At 37.4% G+C, this 22,592-nt stretch overlaps 1 protein-coding gene across 1 annotated transcript; it reads left to right on the top strand.

Annotated features, from left to right (window-relative positions):
• Positions 1 to 3,895: 3,895 nt before the first annotated feature.
• On the top strand, positions 3,896 to 4,252 carry LOC149243138 (uncharacterized). Its single transcript, XM_089371132.1, has one exon. The coding sequence runs from the start codon at positions 3,896 to 3,898 to the stop codon at positions 4,250 to 4,252; it is 357 nt and encodes a 118-aa protein (XP_089227258.1).
• Positions 4,253 to 22,592: the final 18,340 nt, after the last annotated feature.

The raw sequence follows: 22,592 nt of genomic DNA, 5'->3' as shown, positions 1-22,592 counted from the left end.
TATGGATACAGATTTGAAGGCAATTATGTCCTCTATAATGATATCCAGAACTTAACACTTCAGAAGGTCTTAGAATGTATTAATGATGACAGTAATGCTTGAACAAGAATGGAAAATGTGCTGCTATTTAAACAAGTAAATAATGAACTACTGATCATGAAACTATTATCTCTGTTGCTGTCTAAACACAGAAAAGCGATTTAAGCTACTACACTCAAAGAAATAAAAAATTGCAAAGAAAGTAAAACTAAAATCAAATTACACATTCATAATTCGATCCCTCGCCAGTAGTCCAGTTATGGCTTTCGGAGGTAATCATCAATGTTATGAGAAATCCGATATCTAATTGCAGAAAAGTAAAACTAAAATCAAATTACACATTCATAATTCGATCCCTCGCCAGTAGTCCAGCTATGGCTTTCGGAGGTAATCATCAATGATATGAGCAAGTTGATTTCTAAACTAACTAACAAATCAAGTAAAGAAGAATGAAATCAAAACAGAACTGGAATTAAAAAAAAAAAACTAAGAAAAGCAAAGTGAGTAGAGAGGTTAATCTCATGTCACTAGTTGATGCAAAAACATATAAAGAAAAAATAATTTACAATCAATAAGTTGAACACACTTGCATGAATTAAAATTGCATGAATGAAAAATCTAATCTATCAAACTTGAAAGCAATCAAATGACATAATGAAATCAAAGCAAAATTACAAAATGAAATCTACTCTACCTTACATTCTAATATGCTCCATGACATCTACTTCACATCTCCTTCCATGTTGAGAACATCAAAGCTTTATTCAAATTCTTCAAAATTGCAAAGTACAACAAAGCTCTCCAAAGCTTTCAAAAGCCATCTCACTAGCTAACAAGCTTAAGAACTAACAAATTAAGACTTAAGAACTAACAAATGAAGGAGAGAGATCTTCTATTTATACAAAAAGATGAGAAGCCATCTCATTAATGAGAGTCCATGAATCTCTCCCTCTACCTCTAGAGTCCTAATCAAAATAGGAACTGATAAGACACATGTCTTCTTAGAGTTACAATATAATTAGGAGATGTGACACATATCCTTATGATCCCATGATTCTTTCCACTCAAATTCGAATTTGATCTTAGAATGCCACATAAGGGTCTTCTAGAAGCCTCCTTTCAACCTACACATGTCAACAATCTCAACCCATTTGTTAAGTATAAGCATATGCACATTATTTTCTAATTTTTAATCACAAATTCACTTAAAAAGCTTAGAATTAATAAAATTTGGAAAAACATAAATGTGGCCCAATGATAATAAAAGTGGGATGAATGTGGTGACATAGTGGTGAAATGGAGGTGAAATGGAGGTGATATAATGGATATAATAGTGAAAGTGTAATGGAAATGAATGACATTTTCAAGACTCAACACGAAGTTTGAGGACCAGAAATTGAGGACCCTGATATCACTACGCCATTAAAAACAAAGCAGGTAAACATAGGTACAGAAGCAGAGCTGAAGTATGCGACACTTGGGGACTATTGGGACGATGCTACAGTAGATAAGGTCACTGAGCTACTCCGTGAATATCAAGATTTGTTCCTGACCAAAATCACAGACTTAAAGGGAATCATTGACGAATTAGGGATGATGAAGATCACTCTGAAACTGGACACGAAGCCAATTAAACAACAACCTTACCATTTGAATATGAAGTATAAAGAAAAGGTCCGCAAAGAATTAGACAAAATTCTTGCAGCTGAAATTATTGAACCAATGGAAGAATCAGATTGGGTGAGTCCTATGGTAGTACAGGAGAAAAAACAGAAGGGCGAAATTAGAATCTGCGTGGACCTTAGGAAGCTTAATGACACTTGTGTTCACGATCATTCCCGACACCGTTTACACAAGAGGTATTGGAGAATGTTGGTGGATAGGAAGCTTACTCATTCAAGGATGGTTTCTCAGTGTACCATCAGATCAAGATCGCATCAGAAGATAGGAGCAAGACAACCTTCACAACCGAATGGGGCTATTTTTAATACACCGTTATGCCTTTTGGACTGAAAACGCGCCAACGATATTGTCATGCGTAGTGGTGGCCGCTTTCAAGGAATACATCCACAAGTTCTTGGAGGTTTATCTGGATGATTGGACTGTATTCGGGTTAGTTAAACACCATATAGCAAGCTTACGGTTGATATTGGATACTTGCCGACGACACCAGATTGCGTTGAATCAGAAAAAGTGCACCTTCCTCGTCCCCTTTGGAAACTTGCTTAGCCATGTGGTCTGCAAACAAGGTCTGATGGTGGATCCTATGAAGATTGTTGTTATTCTCAATCTGGAAGCACCGGGAAATGTCAAATAACTACGCTCTACGTTGGGGCACACTGGTTACTGTAGGAAGTTTACCAAGAGTTGTGCACAAATAACAAATCTAATGGAGAAGCTATTGAAAAAGGACGCTACATATTGTTGGAATGATGATTGTGAGAAAATTTTGGATGTTCTTAAGGAGAAAATGGCTTCCACTCCCATCTTGGTCTTTCCAAAATGGGACATATAATTTCATGTACACGTTGATGCATCGTGTATCGCCTTGGGCGCTATACTTATACAGGAAGGCGCGGAAGGCGTGGATCACCTAATCGCATTCGCGAGTCGACAGTTGTCCAAAGCCAAAAAGAACTACTCTATTATTGAGCGCGAGGGGTTGGCAATGGTATACGCGCTCCAGAAATACTGACACTATTTACTTGGCAGGGACTTCAAGATGTATACCGATCATTCCGCGTTGAAATACCTGGTGAACAAGCTTGTGTTGGGGGGGCGCATATGCAGATGGCTATTACTGTTTCAAGAATATGACTTCGAGGTCATCGTAAAGCCGGGACGCCTAAATGCAGGACCAGATCACCTATCATGAATTGAGAACGGCGAGGAGCCAACAAGTATGGAGGAAGGATTACCTGATGCACAACTCTATGTAGTGCGTGTCGCGGATGGCCACTTTGAAGATGCAATCCATTTCTTAACTGCAGGGACTACGCCGCAGGATATTCAGTCTAGCAGAAAAAGGAATTGGTGGTACGCGCGGTGGATTTTTTTGTCATCGTGGGGCACCTCTACAAAATGGGAAACAATGAGATATTACAAAGATATGTACCTGAATTTGAGCGAGGATAGACCCTCGCAGAAGCACATGGGGAGGCTATAGGAGGACACTATGTGGGACGGGCGATGACACATAATATTCTTCGCGCCAGACTATGGTGGCCAACCCTCCATCAAGATTCGAAAGCGTATTGTCGGGCCTTTGATGTATGGCAAAGGACTGGGAAACCATCACGAAGGGATGATATGCTACTCAATCCATAGATGACATTGCAGCCATTCGAAAAATGGGCAATCAACTTTCTAGGACCAATCGAACCTAAGGGGAAGACGAGTGTGCAGTACATCATCACCGTGACAGAATACCTGGCTCGATGGGTGGAAGCACAACCGGTTAAGGACTGCAGGTTGTGACAGCTACGAAATTTTTGTTCGATAATGTGTTGACATGGTTTGGTTGCCCGAAAATTTTAATAAGTGCCGATGGATGCACTTCCTGAATGAGACCATTAGCGCACTCACCAAGGAATTCCAGGTGTATCATCAGCAAAGTACACCGTACCATCCGCAAGCTAATGGGACAGTAGAAGAATTTAACAAAATTCTGGAGACTGCGCTGACCAAAGTATGTAACACGTAGCGAAATGACTGGGACTTGCGCATACCTGCCGTATTATGGGCATACAAAACCACATGCAAGAAATTGACAGGTTAGACACCTTTCAGGTTAGTCAATGGAACAAAAGCATTCATGCTAATGGAATACATCGTACCCCGTTTTCGGATAGCAGCGATGACAGGCATGTTAGACCGCGAAGCATTGGAAGAGAGGCTCGTGCAATTTGAAGAACTTGAGGAAGAACAGTTTCTGGCGGGATTCCATCAACATGTACAGAAACAACGCGAGAAAGCCTGGCACGATCGCCATATCAAGATGCGCACATTCAAGATAAACGATTTACTGTTACTGTATGACAGCAAGTTCGAAAAATTTCCAGGGAAACTCATAATGAATTGGTTAGGACCATATGTGGTCAAAGAAGTTACAGATGGGGGCATGGTCCAAGTAGTCAAACTTAATGGAGAACCCTTCCCAGGAAGACTAAATAGCAGTCGCCTGAAGCTCTACACGGGTGGTCCGGCTATCTGACTAACCAGCCAAAGTACAGTCTTTGTAACCCGACGAGCTATATAGAGTTGCGGGACTATAAACACATGTACTAGAATTCGACATCAAAGTAGAGAATCAAGTCAGACGCAGATGATTCAGAGGAAGAGATGGAGCAAATGACGACAGCATGGGGCGTTGCAGACCTTTGCGCAACACAGGCATACTTGCATGGACTTTGTGCAAAGCTCTCCACACCAGCCGGGTGACTCGAGGACGAGTCACGATGATTGTGTTGGGGGATTGTTGGGCAGTGAATCCCCCCATAATAGGTCTTTGGGGCTTAAAGCCTGATTTTGGTCAATGTAATGTAAAGACCCCGCAAAATGCAAGCGTGGAGCACAAGAGTCTAGGGTTGTCTGCCGTAAAATATTGTAATATAATATAGAGTGTGCCGACCTACCCATGGTCCGCAGACCATGGGAATGTATAAATAGAGCGAGGCTCTAAGTGTAGAAGTCAGTAGTGTTTAGTCTTGATCTTAAGTGATATGGGTTTTTTAATGTGATATTCGCTCTAAGTCTGTAAGTCCGAGTCTTGGGTTGTAGGAGTAGGAAGAGGCTCTGTAGCTGTGTGCGCAAAGGCCTGGTAGAGTCCGCAGTTGTGTGCGTAGACCCCTGTAGCTGAGTGCATAGGGAGCAGTTGGGATTGTAACGGAACAAAAGTTTAATAAAAGCCAAGTTGATCCTGAAATATTGTGCATCTATTCATAGATCTGTATGTTTATGCTTTTGTTATATGTTTATGCATCTCCTTACAGTTTATGATTATGCACACTTGTTATGAATGTTGAATGATTGATAAGAATATTGGGCCCACAAAATTAAGTTAAGATATATAATAATAATGCAGTAAGGTTAAAGGATCTAGACTATGCCTCTTCGCTCTCTTTACAAAGCTACGCAAAGGTCAGACAGCTACGAGGAGCAGTGCGAGCGCACAAGATCGGTACGCGAACTTTCAGTAAGGTTAAAGGATCTAGACCGCGCCTCTTCGCTCTCTTTACAGAGCTACGCAAAGGTCAGACAGTTGCACGAAGCAGTGTGAGTGTGCAAGATCGGTTCGCAAACTTCCCAGACTTCATCAAGACATCCCTAGGGTGCAGAAACTTGGTTCTAGCACCCTCCCATGCTACCTCGGGTGAGACATTAGTCCACGCACTGCGGACTGTTGCCGAAAGGGCTGGTAATTTCGAGATTTGTTTGGCTAAAACACTTATAAACCTGGGTTAGGCCCCAACAAGCCAACAATATTCCAACGACATCAACCATCCATGAAATTTCGATCCCACAACTCAATTGAGGTATCTATGCCCTCTACATGGATTAGTTTCCACTAAATCCAAAATATGAATAAGCACATAAAAATCATTTTACATTGTTAGACACCTAATCCAAGGGTCATGATTTGGGTTATGTTGTGTTATGATAATTAATTATTAAAGTCCAAAAGACCTAGGAAACTGAACGTACTATGTATATCATTCTTCATACCATTCTTAATATACAGTTGAATTCACTTTCCAAATTGTGATTCGAACACAAAGCGAAGGTTCATCAGCCCTATTCATTAAATTGAGCTACAAGCTTTGTGGCCTTCCAAAATGTGAAGGTTCATCAACCCTATTCATTAAATTGAGCCACAAGTTTTGTGGCCTTCCAAAATCAAACCACGCCTTCTTAAGCGCTCCTCCTTTCTCAAGATTTTGGTCTTGAAATCTTGGTGAATAATATCGAATTTGTAGTCAGATTTGAGAGGAGATTCAAAGTTGTGAGTATGCCATTGTGCACACAAAGACAACAAAAAAATAAGGCTGCGTTGTGATTTTCTCCTAGAAAGAGCACATATCAAGGTTGTGGCCATGAGAACACTGCCACCAACAAGATTTTCTCCTTGAAAGAGCACATATCAAGGTTGCGGGGATGAGAACACCGCTACCAACAATGAAACTAAAGGTTGTATCTATTATTTGAAATAAATTTAAATTCCATAATTTTTGTAAATACTTTCTAACATGAGCCTAGAGTGATCAAATTTTTGTACAAGAAATTTTTTTTTAGAGCGCAAAATATAATGCGTTATTTTTTATTATTTAAATTGTATTTTTGAATGCTAAATAAAGTGTATATAGGACCAAATAAAAATTTTAACCATAAAAACTTAATTGTTTTCTTCTATATATATATATATATATATGAAGTTGATATCTAACATAGATGTTCAAATAGTTTATTTAAATCTCTTGTTGAAGTATTTTTGAAAAGTATAAGATTTAATAAACATCTAATTCACACATCTTTTTTACTTCTAATTAGTTTACAACATATTCATATTTTTTTTAATTATAGACTGCAATAGCCTAGATCCATCTTAACACTGGATCTATCAAGCGTCGAGAGGGATCAAATCTCTCGAGCTGCAAACCTATTTTTTGAGTGCAAAACTTGAGGAAAGGTTTGCACCTTGAGATATTTGATCCCTCTCGGCGCTTGATAAATCTGGTGTTAAGATGGATCTAGGTTGGTTTTAGTCATGCACAGTCATACAAAATTTGATGAACATCTAATTATTTTGATCATTTTAAATATGCTAAATATGTCTAATATTAATTTGGTCAATTTAATTTAAAATTTGCTTAGTTACCTCAGTTTGTTGAGATGAGAGAGACCCTTAGTAACTTGAAAGATGAAAAATGATGAAATACAAATTTTGAGTGCAAAGTGTCAATGTAACAATTTTGATAGATAGAAAATGTGAATACTAAGCATAAGTCAATTACAAGCAATCTTCATTGCAATCAATCTGAAACTATTCATATTGTCATGCCTATTAGTTTTTCCATTTTCTTATATCGATCATATGAAAAGAGTAGTTGGAATCATAGACCATTCAAATATTTAACTCGAGCTACTGTATTAAACAACATACCTTGTCTTTGTTGCTCTCCAATATTAATAGTAGTTTTCTCCAAAGTCAATCATTGTGACTTATGGAGTGTTAAACCCCAAATAATTTTCAATGGTAGTTATTTTCTATTACCATGTTTGAATGTAAAGTAATAAGGATGTATCCAATTATAAATAGTTTATAGTTTCAAAAAGCAAACATTTAGGGTAAACAAACATTTTATTTAGGATGAAAATGTAAGTATTGTATTTATGGTGGAATAACTTTTATGTGCTTACACTGAGAGAGAGCGTGTGTGTTTTGGGGGTGAGAAGGAGAGACAAGGGGAGATAGAGATATAGATGGGGGGAGAGAGGGAAGAAGAGAGAGGAAAAGACAGGGAGGGGGGAAGAGATATAGATATGGAGAGAGAAATGTTATAGAGAGAGAGAAGGGGAAGAGAGAGAGAGGGAGGGGAAAGGGAGAGAGGGAGAGAAAGATAGATAGATATATAGAGAGTGTGTATGTTTAGGGGTTGAAATAGATAGAGAGAGAAGGAGAGACAATGGGAGATAGAAATATACATGGAGGAGGTAGAGATGTGCTTACACTGAAATTAGTGCACACTATTAATCTAATTACTTTGAAATTAATGTACATCATACATTTTGTTGCATCAAATCAGAAATCAAGATATACATTTAGATCAATGCATCTAGTGCAAACAATCAAATAGGATTAGAAATCAATAGGTATACTGAAATCAATGCATTTAGTGCAAGCAATCAAATAGGATTATAAATCAATATCTACACTAAAACCAATGCATCTAATGCAAGCAATCAAATATGAGTAGAAATCGACATCTATGCTGAAATCAATGCATCTAGTGTAAGGTATTATATGATTAGAAATCGACATCTACATTGAAATCAATGCATCTAGTGCAAGCGATCAAATAGGATTAGAAATCAATATCTACACTGAAACCAATGCATCTAATGCAAGCAATCAAATATGAGTAGAAATCAACATCTACACTGAAATCAATGCATCTAGTGTAAGGTATTAATTATGATTAGAAATCGACATCTACACTGAAATCAATGAATCTAGTGCAAGCGATCAAATGGGATTAAAAATCAATATCTACACTGAAACCAATACATCCTGTGCAAGCAATAAAATAGGAGTAAAATCAACATCGACATTGAAATCAATGCATCTAGTGTAAGGTATTAGATAGAATTATAAATCGACATCTACACTCAAATCAATGCATATAGTGCATGTGATCAAATAGGATTAGAAATCAACAACTAGATTGAAATCAATACATCTATTTAGTGAATATCTAAAATATTCATGACTTTCTATATCTAACTTCTATGTCTGTATTTGTCTCTGTGGGACTTTTTCTTCTTCCCTCTCTCTCCACCTTCCATTCCATGTATATCTCCCTCCCCCTCTCCTTCTCTCTCTTCCCCTCCCTCTCTCCCCCGTCTCACTCTATCTGCCTGTCCCTAACTTTCTCTATCTTTCTCTTCTTTCCTCTCTCCCCCTGCCATCTATATTTATACCTCCCTCCATCTCTCCTTATTTGTCTCTCCATCTCAACCCCATACACATATGTCACACACTCTCTCTCTCCCCCCCATATCTCTCTCTCTCTCTCTCTCTCTCTCTCTCTCTCTATATATATATATATATATATATATATATATACCCACCTATCCCTCTTCCTCCCTCCCTCTCTTTGCCTCTCTCTTCTACCCTCTCCCCCACCCCATCTATATCTCTATCTCCCCTTCTCTCTCCTTCTCACCCCCAAAACATGCTCTCTCTCTCTCCATATCTCTCTCTCTCTCTCTTGCCACTCCCTCTCCACATTTATCTCTCTATGTCTTTCTTCCCCTTCCAACTCCATCTCTCTCCCCCTCTCTCAAGTCCTCTCTCTTTTTCCTTCCTCTCTCTCCCTTTCTCTCCCACCTCCCTCTATCTCTCCCTGCATCATACACACACTCTCTCTCCACACTCCAACTCTATCACTATCTCCCTCCCTCTCTCCTTCTCTCTCCCCCTCCATAGCTATGTCTCCCTGACTCGCGCCCAGCAAAACGTCCGACTCCGGCAATCGGAAATTCTGCCACCCTTTGGCAACTCTGCCACCCTCTTCCACCCTTACATATTAATTGCGGTGGGATATCGTCTGACATATCCAAATCTGGGAGTCTTGAAATTCCTTGGTCACATCTTGTCACGATGCTATGGGATGTCCCGAGTTGGTGGCCAATATTCAAAGGAGTATTCAAATTCCTACAAAGGCGCGCGCGAGAACTCCCTCCCCATTTGCCATCGAGCTCAAACATAGTTTGCCTTCAGAACTAAGAAATTTCCTGCAAAACCACTCCCCATTTGCCATCAAGCTTGGACACAGTTTTCCTTTAGAACTCATAACTTTCCTACAAAACTGCTCCTCATTTTCCATCGAGCTCGGACACAGTTTTCCTTCAGAACTCTTGCGATCAGAACTTTCAAACCAGGCGGGAAGTAAGTTATTCTAAGAAAGTATATTTACTTTATATTGGTATAATACAAACACTGTATACAATGAACAAAAACTAATTTCACTTTTAGTTAGAATGTTGCAAAGCCTTTAAACACATCAGTAATTGCTTTTAGAAAATTGTACAAGATTTTGTGTGAAGAACTTATAAAATTCATCACTAAACAATTTACCTACAGAAAATCCATGTCTTCTCTAGGATTAATATTATTAGGGAGTAAGCATTCATCATCATTTGATTTACCAAAATCTGTTTGTTGCTCAGAAGAAGAGTGGTTATAATATATCAGTGCTTGGACTAATTTTTCAATGTGTCCATGTGGTTTCTCGTCAATGTCATTCAAATTATGATGCCTCGTCTCAATAACTTTCCTATGGGAGTTTGAATGTTGGGTACCTACAAGGGTAGGACTTGCAGCAAGTCTGTACTCTGGCAATAGCCTATGGTGAAGTAAAATTATAAGTGCGGACATGAATGAATTCCTCTAGCCCGATAATGGGTCTAGCCACAACAGATACATTCTATGGAATATTTTCTTAGGTTAGAATCAATCAAGAGGGCCTACCTCTTGGTCCACTTATCCTACTTGATGATGTCCTCACTTGCTCACTCCAACTATCTCCCACTTCCTTCTTCAAGCACATGAAACAAGTAAACAACAACAGATAAAAAACATGATAATAGACAAATTGTAATTCAACCTACTTAACAAGTCAAGAAACATTAATCCATGAATATGTAATATTACAAAACATGTAGGAAATCAATCGATAGTTGCATAAATTAATATTAAAGAGAGATTACAATCATTCGTCTTGATATTGCAGTGCTCCTCTGATAAGACCAGGTTCCCACACACTTCTGCTAGCATTCGATGATGGACTCAATCAACAATAGTTTTAGAGCTCTTCCCTTTAAGCTTCACTCCAAACCAAATCACACTTATCCCTCACACAACTAGATAGCTACAACTAGTAATATCTTATTGTCTACTCCAAACCAAAATACCATAAGCACACTAACATCAACACTCTAACTAGCTTGTGCTTGGGAAGAAGGGAGGAATATATAAGAAAAATGGATGGGAAATAGATCCTATTCTCATGGGAGAAGGTCTTATCCCTTGAGGTAGTTCCATCATTATAGGGTAAATGAGACCAAACTGTCATCCTCGACCCCATTCAGCCAAACCATTTACCAAACTTCCATTACGAAGCTTCTAGAGCTGGAAGCTTCGGCTCCTAATTTAAAAAACTTTCCATAATACGACATGCGCGACTGGAACACAACTCATTCACTCCGGTTGGCACGAGGAGTAGTGCTAATCTCTACACATCGGTGTGAGGGAGACAAGGGTCATTAGCGTCGGTCTTGTAAACTAGGAAAAACAGAAGTTTCAGGGGAAATGGTGCAAAAGGGAATTTATCTACTCATGAAGATGGACACAATGGGAGTTTCTTCATGAAGGAAAAGCATGTGGGGTTCGCTATAGAGGTCCTCCAGGATCAAGGAACGGGGAGTACAAGGACAATGACAAAATTATGTGTAATAAATGCCCCCTAAAGTGTGAAGATCGAGTTAGAGTGAGGGATGAAATGCTTTATAAATTTCTATTGTTTCTGGACAAAATTTTAGCCTTTTTAGACTGGCTGGAAATTTAATAGTGGAATGCACGTGAGCAATATTTACATTAAAAGAATATTTATTTAAATTATGTAATATAATTATTTTTGGTATAATTAATATTAATAATTTATTAGGTTGTTTTTATTTTGGAATAGTATTTTTAGAAATTTAATTTAATTTTCAAAAAATTATTAAGTAGATGGTAATGATTCAACTTCCATGAACTATAGAATTAACCTTAATAGTATTCACAAATCAAAGCTTGAAATTTATTTTCAAAGTAGTTTTTTTCTCTTTTCATTAAATTGATTAATTAAAGAAATATCATATGAAGTTTGACATGTTCTTTTACTAATTTTATATCATTAAACATGTAAATTAAAATTATATAATCCAAAAAATAAAACTTAGGTGGATGACAAATTAAAATTTACTAGCTAATATTCAAGCTATTATATTTTAATAAAATTTATATAAAATTATAAAATACAACTCAAGCTATTATCTTTTAACAAATCTTGTATACAATTATAAAATAAGAAATGCAATTATTGATATAATTGATATTTGTGAATAGGCATATTTTTCTTAAATAACACATATAATAAAATTGGTTAATAAATAAATATAAATTTTCTAAAATTAATAAATTTGATAAAAAAATATATTTTACATTGTTAATAAAATTTACATTAAAAAATACTCGTAAAAAGAGTAAATAAACCAAAAATTAATCATAAAAAAAACTCTCTTATCAAAACTAAATATTTGTACTTTCTAACTCGCTTCTAAACTATAATAAGTAGTCGAAACTTAAAAGTCTAACTTTCTTCTATCAAAAAATTAATAAAATTGTAAATTTACATTAAGTATTTGTTTAATATAAAAAATCATATAAATTGCTTTAAATTTTTATTATAAATTTATTATAAAATTAAACAAAAATTATTAACAGTTGATTACAAAGTTTTTAAATAATAACTCTCCACAATATATTGATTACTCTTAGGATGATTTCCCATGTTTCCCTTTTAGATTGTATTCACATTTTTCTGTTTTTTCTTTCAGTTTTTTTTTTTTTTTTGTGAAAATGCAAAATAGCTGCAGATGACTTTGAAATGACCTTTCCAATCAGGGCTGACCTCCAATCAGGCAAGCAGTTACTATTGAATTTTGTACCTTTTTAACTTTACCTTAGTCAAAGTTGTTTTGTTTTGTTTTTGTTTTTGTTTTTTTTATTTGTCAGTTGAAAAAAAAAACTCTTAGCACATAATTAAATGTAATAGAAATTATAATAACTCTCCTCAATATGACCTTTTACCATAATGAAATGTAATAAATATGAATATACTTAATATGTTAATGAAATTATAAAGATAATTTTTTTTTAATAAAAGGGTTATTGAGTTGAAAAATTTATTTTACAATCAGTGTGAAGGCTATGTGTAAGTATGTCTATTTCTTTTAAAATAAAAAAAATATTTTTAAATAAAAAAAAAAACAAGTAAAAAAACGCTATACATATTTAATGAGTTGTCCATATAACTTAATACAATTTCATCTAAAGTTATTAAAGTAAAAAATAAAAAAATTGAGCATGTTTAAACTTTATATTTTTCAATATATTTTAGAACGTGATATCAACTTCATATATATCTATATATATTTAAAAATGTTAGTAAAAATATTTTAATGTTGTATAAAATAAAATATAAGTGTAAGTCATGAATAAAATAATTTAATATCAATTAATATTGATATATACTTAAAACATATTAATAACAAAAAAACCAGTTCAATGCATAGGTTATCTAATCTCTATAACATTCAAAAATGCAATCTAAACATTAAAAAGTTACATATTATTTTTTACACTATAAAATAAGTTTGCACCAGAATAAATTTGATCTTTCTCAATTCAAACTAAATCCATAATTAAATAAATTTTATCTAATAAAATTCATATGAGATCAACAATATTTAATTAAATTTAAAATAAAAATATTAAAATAATCAAACTTATATTGTAATGACAATATCTAATTACATTAAAAAGAAAAACAATAAAAATGAAATAATTCTTTATATTTAACTTGAATACCGTAATTACCCGGATGCGGGTGTTAGCACGGCAAAGATTGCTAGGCCACATGGCCAGCAGGTGATCACACGAGACAGCCCGTGGAAGGACACTCGGGACGCCGCCGAAGACATAAATTTGGAGGCCTCCGTTCAGAACCTTTAATGAAATTAAAGACGGATTGCTGTGTGTGCAGTGCACATTCATGGCGCTCAAGGTTCAAGAGAATGTTGAAGGAATTAAGATGGATGAAGGTTTGGGGTCACGCCATTCTCAGCGAGGTAGGCACGTTGCGTAGACGGGCCTGGACTTTCTCTGCCTTCTGGCAGATGCTGCGGACTTTGAATTCACTGTTATTAAAGGAAGGGGCATCACAGCATTATCTTCAGGCGCTGAGAAGAGAGGCCCTGCATCTGCAGCTCTGTTTCACTCAGCCAGTTCCACTGCCAACATGGGCAGGCCAAGAGAAAGACAGCCGTGCAGACGCGGCACTGGTCGAGGGGGCTCCTCACGCCCTCCAGCAGCGGATGCCCACCACCACTGCTGCTGCTGCTATTGCTACAGACGAGCCGGAGCTCCCCACTTGCAGGCTTCACAGTTCTTGGATACGGGTAGCCCAAATGAAGGACCACCCGCGCTTCCAGCGTTTGGCACAACAGTGTTTAATCTGGGAAACCTCAGCGCACACATTTCAGTCCTATTTATCAAGGACACAGAGGAGGATGACGCCGGGTCGAGCAGCAGAGAATCGCCCTCCGATGACCAAACGGAAAGGGCTGAGGAAAAGACAGAGGGAGCACCTGAGAAGGCACCCACCCATCCTCGGACGCAGGAGGCGTCGACGTCCAAGGCAGGAGAAGAACGGGAAGGACTCCCGGAAGAATATGGTTGGGTCCCGATTATTGAGGAGGAACCGGAGGAGTAGCAGACAATGGAAAGCTCCGTCAACCATCTTTTTGTTCAGGTCCAGTTTTAAGGTCTTCTGTCTCGGTCGCTTTCTGTGTATGGGATAAATCATATGTTTATGTCTGGGTCTTTTAGTTCGTCTGCAGGTCTTTATGTGTCTTTGTTTCAGTCAGAAAATCTTTTCAGGGCGATTGCTCATGTCCACGGTCGCCCCTGCGAGGGCAGATTTTTGTGTCAAAGCCCCTGCGTGGGTAATGTTGGTGCCAGAAGGAAAATTATGATGAGTTTTGAGGCGGCTTGGACACATCTCTTTGGTAAAGCCAGCCGCCAACCCACAGTGCCACAGATGGCCATGGGAAACCTGTTTTACTGCCTATAATGTTCTTATGTACATAATATAATCAATTAGCATAGTTTTACTGAGAAAAAAAAAACTTGAATACCGTAATTAAATATAACAACAATCAGATCTAATGAAACGAAAATGAACCATATTGGAATAATTAAATTATTAAACAATATTGAAACTAAAATGAAAATATTGAAATAATCAAACTTATATGATAACAGAAATATCTAATTACATTGAAAATAAAAACCATTAAAAATAAATAAAATCAACCTAACTCCGTTTTCATGTTAGTTTGAGGCTTATTCTACATTGATTAACACTCTCTCCTTCTGCTTCATTCCACCATGATAATACTCTTTTCCTTTTTGCTTTATTCCACACTCTTTTCCTTTTTGCTTTATTCCACACTCGTTAAGATCAAACCTTTTACTTCATTCCACAATGATAATACTCTTTTCCTTTTTGCTTTATTCCACACTCATTAAGATCAAAGATATGTTTGATCTTGCGTGATATATTTGATTTTATTTTGTGTGCGTTCATGAAAAGAACGCGAGAACCTTTTTTTAATGAGATCCATTTTTATTTTTTATTTTTTAAAAGCATCAACAAAACAAATAAATTTCAAAGATACTCCAATCTACTTTTTCTTTTTATTAAATTTCAAAGATACTCCCATTTTTTTTTTTTTACTTTTATTCTTAATTAAGCTCAAAGATTAGAATTGTTTGATTTTATTTTCTGTGCATTCACGTAAAGGACGAGGGAATTTTTTTTTTACATTCTATTTTTTTTAAAAAAGCTTCAACCATACAAATAAATTTCAAAGAAATTGAAATGTTTATTTCATTGGCCATAGAATTTTACATTGCGCAGTAATATAATACCAATAATTATTTGCATGCTCATTTTTATGAGTAGAAAAAGAGTGTTAAGACAATAATGTAGAATATGATAAATTTTACTGTTAAAATGTGCTTTTTCATTTAAAAAATAGAAAGTGGATAATAAAATATTTTAGTTATGTTTATGGATGTGTTTTAGATTAGAATTTTCAATAAGGATTAGATTTTCATATTAAAATGTTTTAAAATAATTTTAGTACCATAAAAATTAGAGATTCATATTTATGTGTAATGCAAATATGTTTTTTTTGTTTTTTAATTTAAATTGATTAATTAAAAATATGTTATATGAAGTGGGTTATAGTTTTTTTTGGATAAATAGTATTGATAAGCCATAAAATCATCATATCATAATGAGTTATATTTACTGATTAAAAATCTCCAAAATAAAGTGGAGATAAATCTCCATGGTTAATAATCTTGTTCCATATTTTAAAGATATATCAATTTTTTAATAATTAATGATAATAATAATAATTGTAGGACAAGCCCTCTCCAACCCATTATGGTAGAGATATGTAACATAATGTCATGTAAACACTTAAAATTAAAAAAATCATTAATTTTTCTTGGCTAGTTAAGGTAAATTTTACTTGCTCAAGTTACTAGTGGTTTTTGAGCTCCAAGTTTATGAGAACCCTAGTTAAAGAGGGAAATTAAACCAGCTACTCCGAATCTACTAAGTGTTGAGGGAGATCAAATCTCTTGAAAACATTTTTTTTTAATGAAAAGAGAGTTGGTCCCTCTCTTGGTAGATCTCAGAGTTAAAATAGATCTAGGTTGGTTTTAAATAATTAATGGTAATAACTGTAAGGAGAGACTCTCCAACCCAATATAGCAAATATGTAATGTAATATTCCAGCCATCGACTTCCTAAGCTAGCTTTAAATTCCAGCCAAAACCACCTAAGGCTCAAACGAGGTTCGTATAAAGACACCAAGGCCTGGTTAAACCATTGGGAGACAAGAATGTTGCATTGCAAAACAATAATAACATTAAAAATATTGTTACTTCTAAGTTCAAAGAAAAAATGTGGCATGAGAAAGATTTAGCAGCTAAAAGAAAATTAAGATATTATAAGAAGGTCATCAACCCCACCCTAGAAGATCAAAAGTATCTCTCTGTTTTATCTAGTTCAAAGAAGAAAATTAATATAGCCAAGATTAGAACGAACTCTAATGAGCTCCATAGTGAAAGAGGTAGTTGGGCAGTTCCTAAAACACCATGGATGCAAAGGTTTTGTCATCTATGTGAGAATAAGATCGAGGATGAAAATCACTTCCTCTTATAGTGCCTCGGTTACAACCACATTAGATCTCAGTGTCAAAATCTTTGTTGCAATACTAACCTTCCTAACCTTTTACATTGTCAAAATTACAGTGAGCTCTAGAGGCTTCTCTCCAAGATTTTTGAGCATAGGAATAAAATCTTAAATGAAACTAAATGATTCGTTTCTTTAGGTTCTCATAGACCAAACATCATCATCATTATTGTAATGTAATGCAATATTCTTTAAACTGGATCAAAATAAAATAATTAATAATTATATCAAAATAAACTAAAATTAAATTAAATAAAATAATTAATAATTATAATTATCAATCAAAATCATAAAAAATTTGATGGGATAAAATTATATAAAAATAAAATAAAAAATTAGTAATTATAATTATAATTATAATTAATAATTAAACGAGCCTAGTTACATTTTAACTTCGGATCTCTTTTCACTTTAAAGAGGTGTGTATCTCAAAAGACTTGATCCCACTAGTAACTCATGGTATTGGCCCATGATCTTGGTCCATGATGCCCACAAAATCTCCATGGTAAAGTATAGATGAATCTACATGCTTCATAATTCCATATATTAATTTTTTAATAATAATAATAATAATAATATTAAATAAATTTATAGTGCCGAGAGCCACTTACCCAGTGTAGAAGATATTTGTAATATCAATGTTATTTAAACATTTTGACTTAATGAAATTACACAAAGAAATAAAAATAAAAATAAAATAATTAATAATTATAATTATTAAAATAAAATTTACCAATAATTTTGCCAATGGTATTCTTATGTAATATAACTAATTTAAAGGCATGAAGAATATATATATATATATATATATATGAAGTGCACAAGTTTTGCATTAAAAAATTTGCAGTTAAGAACCAAGTATGACAATGAATGTAATATTAACTTAAAATAAAATTTAAATTTAAATTTAAGAAAATTAATTAAGATGGATATGTGTTGGGTAGTGGATCCCCCCATAACGAGCCTTTGGGGCTTAAAGCCAAAGTTTGGTCAAATGTAATGTAAAGACCCCGCAAAATGCAAGCATGGAGCGCGAGAGTCTAGGGTTGTATGCCCTAAAATATTGTAATTTAATATAGAGTGTGTCAGCCTTCCCATGGTCCGTGGACCATGGGAATGTATAAATAGAGCAAGGCTCTAAGTGCAGAAGTCAATAGTGTTTAGTCTTGATCTCAAGTGATATGGGTTTTTGAATGCGATATTCACTCTGAGTATGTAAGTCCGAGTCTTGGGTTGTAGAAGTAGGAAGAGGCTCTGTAGCTGTGTGCGCAAACCATTGCAGATGAGTGCGCAGGGCGGAGTTGGGATTGTAACAGAACAAAAGTTTAATAAAAGCTAAGTTGATTCTGAAATATTGTGCATCTATTCGTAGATCTGTATGTTTATGCTTCTGTTATATGTTTATGCATCTCCTTACAGTTTATGATTGCGCGCACTTGTTATGAATGTTGAATGATTGATAAGAATATTAGGCCCACAAAATTAAGTTAATATCTATAATAATAACGCAGTAAGGTTAAAGGATCTAGACCACGCCTCTTCGCGCTCTTTACAGAGCTACGCAAAGGTCAGACAGCTGCGTGGAGCAGTGTGAGCACGCAGGATCGGTTTGCGAACTTCCCAGATTTCATCAAGACATCCTTAGGGTGTGAAAACTTGGTTCTAGCACCCTCCCATACTACCTTGGGTGAGACCTCAGTCTCCGCACCGCGGAATGTTGTCGAAAGGGCCGGTAGTTTCAGGATTTGTTCAGCTAAAACACTTCTAAACCTAGGTCAGGCCCCAACAAGCCAACAAATGGTTCCATTGTTGGGACCGGGATCTGCCTAAGGGATGTCTGATGTCAGAACACTGGAACCATACGAAGAAGGAAATTGAAGATTGGGTGGATCAGAAGCTTCACAAGTTCGTGACACAGGAAAACAGAACTCCGCAGATATCCTAGAAGAGGTGGCTAGATCACTACGTATATACGGAAATCCATGAGATCTTCTTTAGAGCTATATGATTGGATCGTGAGGTTAGCCGACAGCCAGGGAAGGTATAAGCTCGATCAACTGATAGTGTGGACTCCAGAGTTAGTGCGTAGGCTAGAGGCATCAGAAGATAAGGTCGCGCGGCCAGTGGACCATTGCTCAACCGGATAATAGGAGGATTTATCATTGAGTTCGCGATAGATACAACCGTGAGCTATAGTGAAGCAGAAAGATGTTTTCTCAAGGGACCGCGAGTTAAGTACATCAAATCTTTGAATACCTAGATTAAGATGCTGTTATGTGAAAAACGGGTGATGCGAATACATTAATGTTTGGGACGATGCGAAATGAAAATGTCTACAGAGGTAACGAGGAATTAGGAAACAATCCCTTAATTTCACCTTCACGAGCGAGGAAGAGCTCGCTCGGGTCTCTCCGAGGAGTGTGGTCAATTTGATAAGGCAACGCATTCCGCAGTTACCATCTCCACTTACGCCACCACTCGCTTCACCTCCTTCACCTCCATCTTCGCCCACACCACCTCCACCAAACCAACAGTTCAGTATGGCGAGTGCGATTAAGCTACCCATATTCAGAGGAGTAGGAAATGAGGACCTGGATCAGTTCTGGTTCGTGGTAAGAGCAGTGTGGGAAGCACAAGGGGTTACAGATGATAACATTAAGAAGGCTACATTGGTAAGCGCATTGTAGGATCGCACGTTGATGTGGTATATCAAGCACTCAAATGATCACCCGAATGCAGGAATAGCGGAGATCTAGAATGCGTTGAATAGAGAATTTAGCCGGCCGAAATCAGAGATGCAGTCAATCATCAGATTTAAGGAGATCGCGATGCTTCTAGGTGAGACCCCATGGGATCTAGATCAGCGGCTGAAGAGTACGATCTGCGAGGCTAATATGATGCTAACGGATGCACAACACCACGCGTGGTTTGTGGCGTCTTTAACACCCCACCTGAGGACGACGCTGTCACAGTAGAAGCTTTCAACCCAGGCCGAAGCATTGGAAATGGCGATGAGGTTGCATGAAACACCGATACAGGATCCAGGGCTAGGAGTTCAACAGATTCACGAGCAGCTACAGAATCTTTGCTTGGAAATGCAAAGCTTGAAGTAGGATAGGGCACCACAGCCAAAAGCATGCGAGGAAGTGTGGTGTATAAAATGCAAAGGTGAGGGCCACGATAAGGATCATTGTCCGATATTCGCGAACTACTGGGTAGGAGGGGGCCCAATGCCATTGAGACCAGAGGCAAAAGCAGGGCTGAGTGCGACAGCCCCGCTATGGTCCGCGATCTGTCAGATAGGAGGAAAGCACACGAGAGACAACTGTCATCGATTGCAGAAGTATACACAGACACCGTAACAGCTGTTTTGTAATTTATGTAGATCATTGGGCCACGATGAGCGTACTTGTCGAAGCTACGGGTTAATGATGGATCGGACCCCAACCTATCGGATGCAGACAGAAACACGAGCCCTCGACCCAGTAGCGGGAATGGTGCGTGGTGGATTTCAAGGGCAGGGTCGAGGACGACGAGGAATGGGGCTAGGAAGGGGCCAAGGACAGTTAATCTGCTACAATTGCTGAGAACCGGGGCACTATGCTCGCGATTGTATCAACCTGACGAGACTATCTTGTTCGTACTGTTCTCAGTTTGATCACGAAGCAGTAGATTGTCCTATGATGATCACATAGATGCACGAGAAAGGGGTAATTCAACCTACTCTGACGTATAATATTCAAATGATGAGGTCTAAACCATGCGAAGAAGGCCCAAATGTGAATATGGTGCTCAGAAGTGGTGCGACCATAGGGGAAGATAAGGGGAAGAGCCCGAGGAAAATACATGGGTTCGCAAGGCTCCTACAAAGGAACCTGAGTTTGACTTGGAACGCGCAAAAGAGACATTTATGGAAGCTAAGAAGAGCTTCGCGGAGGCCTCTACTTCAGGTAGTAAGGATCAACCAGAGACATGGATGGATCCTTCTATGCTTACTACCTTTTTAGAGACATGCATAAAGCTGCTGCACGATAATAGGGCAGTGAAAGGACTATAAGAATTGATAACCAAGTTTTCAAGGTCAGGGGAACCACGCGTAGTCTGGAAACTGGAAAAGAATGCATTGCGCACCAAGAGGGAAATGAGATTGACGGTGCAGATTGGTGAATATGAAATGGATCAGGTAATTGTAGACCTGGGATCCGACGCGAATGTGTTACCAAAACAGACATGGGAATGTATGGGCAAGCCTGCATTACAGTAGTCCCCTATTCAATTACGAATGGCGAACCAACAGAATATTTTTCCCATGGGGAGGTTGCAGGGGGTAACCGTTGATATCGAAGGCGCGAGCACACAAGGAGACTTTGAAGTAATAGAGATTGTTGATGATAACAATCCTTATCATGTGTTGCTAGGAATACACTGGGCCACTGATATGAATGGAGTCATCAATCCAAAGAAGCGGAAGATGATATTTGAGAAAAATTCTCTACATGTAGTAGTTCTGCTAGACCCAGCCGAAGGAGCGTGCTACAGTGAACTCATGCACGACAATGGGAGTGATGATGAGCTGGACTGTATCTACAAGATAACTGCGCGAGATCAGGATTGGGTGAATCTGACTGTAGGTGGAAGGATCTCGTTGGAGCGTGCAGGTTCCTACACCTCGGATTCAGACGAAGAAGACGAACGCTGGCACAATCGGTTGAACGAAGTGACAACACTGAACTGCAACATGATGACTAGATCACTGTGTTGCATAACAACCCAAGCCCGAGATCTACCGACAGCGGTGGATGAATTCTTTAGCAAGTTTGAAAGCATCGTACCGGAGCAACAACAGCTTGATGCATTGAAGTGGGCACTATGTGCGACACCTGCACACTGGTGGGGGACACACAAGGAAATTTTGAGAACTAGTGGCGGCAGGAGGATGATGTGGCTACGATTTGGGAAACCAGAACTACGGCTGGCAAATAAATACGATGGATGCGATACTCGTGTATGCACCTTTCAAAATGGACCAAGGCCTATGGAGAAGAGCCTCAACCTGAATGGGTACACTTATTCTATCATACCCTGGATGTCATACCCATGAATTGGTATACCAAGATAGAACTCCGACATGGTACGGGCGAATGGGATGTTTTGCGCGAGGGATTTTTGTTAACATTCACATTTGAAGACTGATGGTCGGATACTGTTGACAACGCGTTGCAAGCCGTGAAAATCACCATCTTCAAAATACCACGGGAACCACGAGAAGAAGTTCAACTAGCATGGGCAAACCAGTTAAGCCATGCCCTAGAATGTTATAATATACAAGTAGAGGAGGATCATGACGACCCCCGAAACATTAATATTCCAGAAACTGAAGGGAGTCATGAAGTTTGAGGACCAACAATTGAGGACCTTTACATCACTGCGCTGTTAAAAACAAAGCAGGTAAACATAGGTACAGACGTAGAGCCTAAGTAAGTGACACTTGGGGACTATTGGGATAATGCTACGGTAGATAAGGTCGCTGAGCTACTCCGTGAATATCAAGATTTGTTCCCGACCAAAATCACGGACTTAAAGGGGATCATTAGCGAATTAGGGATGATGAAGATCACTCTGGAACCGAACGCAAAGCTAGTTAAACAACGACCTTACCGTTTGAATCTAACGTATAAA

The sequence above is a fragment of the Pinus tabuliformis genome, chromosome 8 (assembly GCF_031772625.1).
Source record: "Pinus tabuliformis cultivar Carrire ecotype Pingquan chromosome 8, CPIR1, whole genome shotgun sequence".
Taxonomy (NCBI): Eukaryota; Viridiplantae; Streptophyta; class Pinopsida; order Pinales; family Pinaceae; genus Pinus; species Pinus tabuliformis.
This window is presented reverse-complemented; position numbering and strand designations above follow the sequence as displayed.